Source organism: Trypanosoma equiperdum, assembly GCF_001457755.1.
Source record: "Trypanosoma equiperdum strain OVI genome assembly, contig: ctg_890, whole genome shotgun sequence".
Lineage (NCBI taxonomy): Eukaryota > Euglenozoa > Kinetoplastea > Trypanosomatida > Trypanosomatidae > Trypanosoma > Trypanosoma equiperdum.
The window spans coordinates 1-2,982 of NW_027124854.1; the positions used below are offsets into that span (position 1 = coordinate 1).

Sequence of the window (2,982 nt, forward strand, 5' to 3'; positions counted from 1 at the left end):
CAGGGTGTGCAGCCCACAACGCAGTGCTGCTCTCAATGTCAGTAAATATTAGTGTCACGGGGTCAGTTGGCTCTCTAGGTGCACGGTTGTTGTTACGACTTAGGCGCAACAAATACAACATCGTTGCTACCAATGCCGCAACGACCGCCAGAGCGATGAGAGCGCCAGCGATAAGGCCTGCAAGTTCGGCGTTCGTGAGTTGGCCTTCTTGAGGATTAAGGTATTTTATCGACGGTGTCACTGGCGAGGTAAGTGGCAACACTGAGGCGTCTAACGCCCGAGCCGCGGACCACAGGGAAATGCGCGTCGCGCCGTAGTTAACTATACAGCTTTCCGCGTCACTGGCATCCCCACCGAGGGGCTCGGCGCAGGTATCACTGGCAAAGGGGCCATACCGCATATCGTCAACGGCAATGACCGATTGTGCAAAGATGGTCTCGGTCAGAGTCTTCGGGGTCACCTTTTCCGTGAATTGAAGGACAGTCCTCGTGAACCTTGCGGTAGCGAACCCAAGCAACCTCAGTGGCGTCCAAACGGAAGGAGCACGTAGCGCAGCGTGGAACCTTCGTACGGTCTCTGATGTTGTGTTGACGTCTGCCCAGTGGGGCAGACTCGTGGGGAAGAGAAGGCGGTAAGCGCTCGGGCTGCCATTAAATGTGCGCGCGATACCACTGTACATCAAGGCCATGTCAAAGAACGGCACGAATACATACACATCAGGGTTAGCATCAAGGTGATCTTTAAGCTCTCCGACATCAGCGACGTTGATTCCGATGACAATGGCATATCCGTCTTTCGGAAGCTTCTCTTTCAATGCCGCAACCTTGTCTAACGTAGCAAATGAGTCCAGCGAGGTGCCGGTGGCCAAAAACGTTCTTCGAATTGCGTCCTCGACTCCCTGCGCGTTCCTGCCACGAAATAAAACGGACGCTCTTCCAGACGCTTTGCGCACCAGATACCCCGAAATCACAAATAACTGCTGTTCCAGCGTTGGTGACAGGTAGATCACATTGCTTCCGTTATGGCGAAGTTCCGGATTTAGCGTTATAGGGTCAATAAATACGACATCCGCCGTCGCAAGCATTTCTTCACTCACTGCGCCAAATAGAGCCGTAACAACCTTAGTGTCCAACTCGTGCATCAGTGCTGAAGATGCAGCGCTTGACGCCGAAGCTCTACCCTGTAAAAACAAGCGGTCGGATTGACCAAACGTTCCATCGCCAGTAAGGACACTAACGCCACCGTATATCTCCCCATTGGCTCTTAGTGCAGCCGGGTTATCCCACAAAAGAAATATCAAACCATTCACGGGAGACTCCACTCTCATGCCATCGTAGTAACAACTAGACGGATTGAATACAGTTAACCCGTTGCGAATGTCGACCAATGCGTAATCGCTTGATAGAGAGTTCAGGTAAACCACGTTCCCCCCCTGGTTGCAGTTGCAGGCCGCTCCGTAATCAGCTGCCGCTGACCCGCATTCCCCACCGAAGTCACCAATCACAAGGTCGTTAATGACGTACCGGCGTTGCCTGTAAAGCGATTCCATGTATTCCTTCCTGCTACTAAGAAACTCGCGATTCGCTAGGGATTGGGACAACACCTCACCAACGATCCACCCGTACATCACTGGCTCTCCGTCTACACCGTAGAGATCTGTGATATTCAAAGAACTGTACTGGCCCGAGTTGGTGTGGTCGTTTAAGTACGACTCCACATCACTTCGGCAACGACGAACAGCGGCGTATTCAGTGCTGGTCGGCCTGGGGACGACTCCTGTTAATATCACTTGGTCGGTCTTCAACGTGACGTTGAGAGCATCAGCTGCCCACCGCCACGCACTTTCGATTTCAGCCTCATGCGGTAAAGTGGAAAGGAAATGCGCATCCCGTGTGCGGTTATCAACAATCATATTCTTTATGAACTTTGCTGTATCTTCTGACAGTGGTGAAAAAATGATCACACCCTGCGGATGCGTTTCTGCAAACCGGTTCCATGCAGTGTCAAATTCGGAAGAATCCGCTTCCCCCGTTACAGAGCTCTTTACAGTGAACACGCCACACAATTCACGACCCATATGCGACATCAGCTCCACAGCTAGCAAGTACTCGTTGTCCCCAAATGAGACATTCTGCAGGTACATGAAACCAATCCGTCGCAAACGCAGTTGTGTTACTGCAAAACGAAGCAGTGTCAGTAACTCAGCAACGGGCGAAACAAATAGAAAGTAGAGATTTGGGTTCCACCCACGCACAGAGTTTGAACCAGTGTAGGGACCAAGAGTGACCAAGTTTTCCTGTTTAAGCAAAGGCATGAAAGATAATGCGTCAGCGTCATTAAGGGGCCCAACCGACACAAATAACTCATCCCTGTTTTGTTCTATGGCCGTCTGCAAGCCATCAACGGGTTCGGCGTCGTACGATGACGGATGAACAACTTCCACACTCACATTCGACTCACGAAGCCACTGCTTTGATGCCATTGATGCATTGAAACCAATGCCGATCGCATCATTGTAATGTGCAGGAACAGCGGCCCCGTACAACAAATAATATACTTTAACGTGTATATCATCTGCTGCACCAGACAACGATGCCGCTGATACGATCATTAGGAGCACCAAAGACATCATCTTTGTGCCGGGCATGTGGCGCCACTGCAGGACACACATGACACGCTTACCCGTGTCCAAAATACGCGGCCAGAAGCTCGAAGAAACAAATATACAGTGGCCAGTATCCTTACTCAATTGTCTTTAACTAGGTGATGGTTCATAATGTCAAAGAATCATGTTAGGCGGAGAAGGATACCGGCGTCGACATAGAGAATTACGATACGGGGGCGATAGTGATGAACGCAGTAATATTAGGTGGAACTTCCCGTGTTACTGGGAAGTGAGGCGACGTCCCGACAACTGTTTCACACGAATCCCAACAAAGAGGAAGGGTAATATTTTCAACGACTAAATTATTCTGTCTTTCT

The 2,982-nt window shown here is 50.5% G+C and overlaps 1 pseudogene across 1 annotated transcript; it reads right to left on the reverse strand.

Moving 5' to 3' along the window:
- Positions 1 to 1,258: 1,258 nt before the first annotated feature.
- TEOVI_000428000:pseudogene lies at positions 1,259 to 2,581 on the reverse strand (annotated as a pseudogene). Its single transcript has one exon. A coding segment is annotated over exon 1 (1,323 nt).
- Between the last annotated feature and the right edge of the window lie 401 nt (positions 2,582 to 2,982).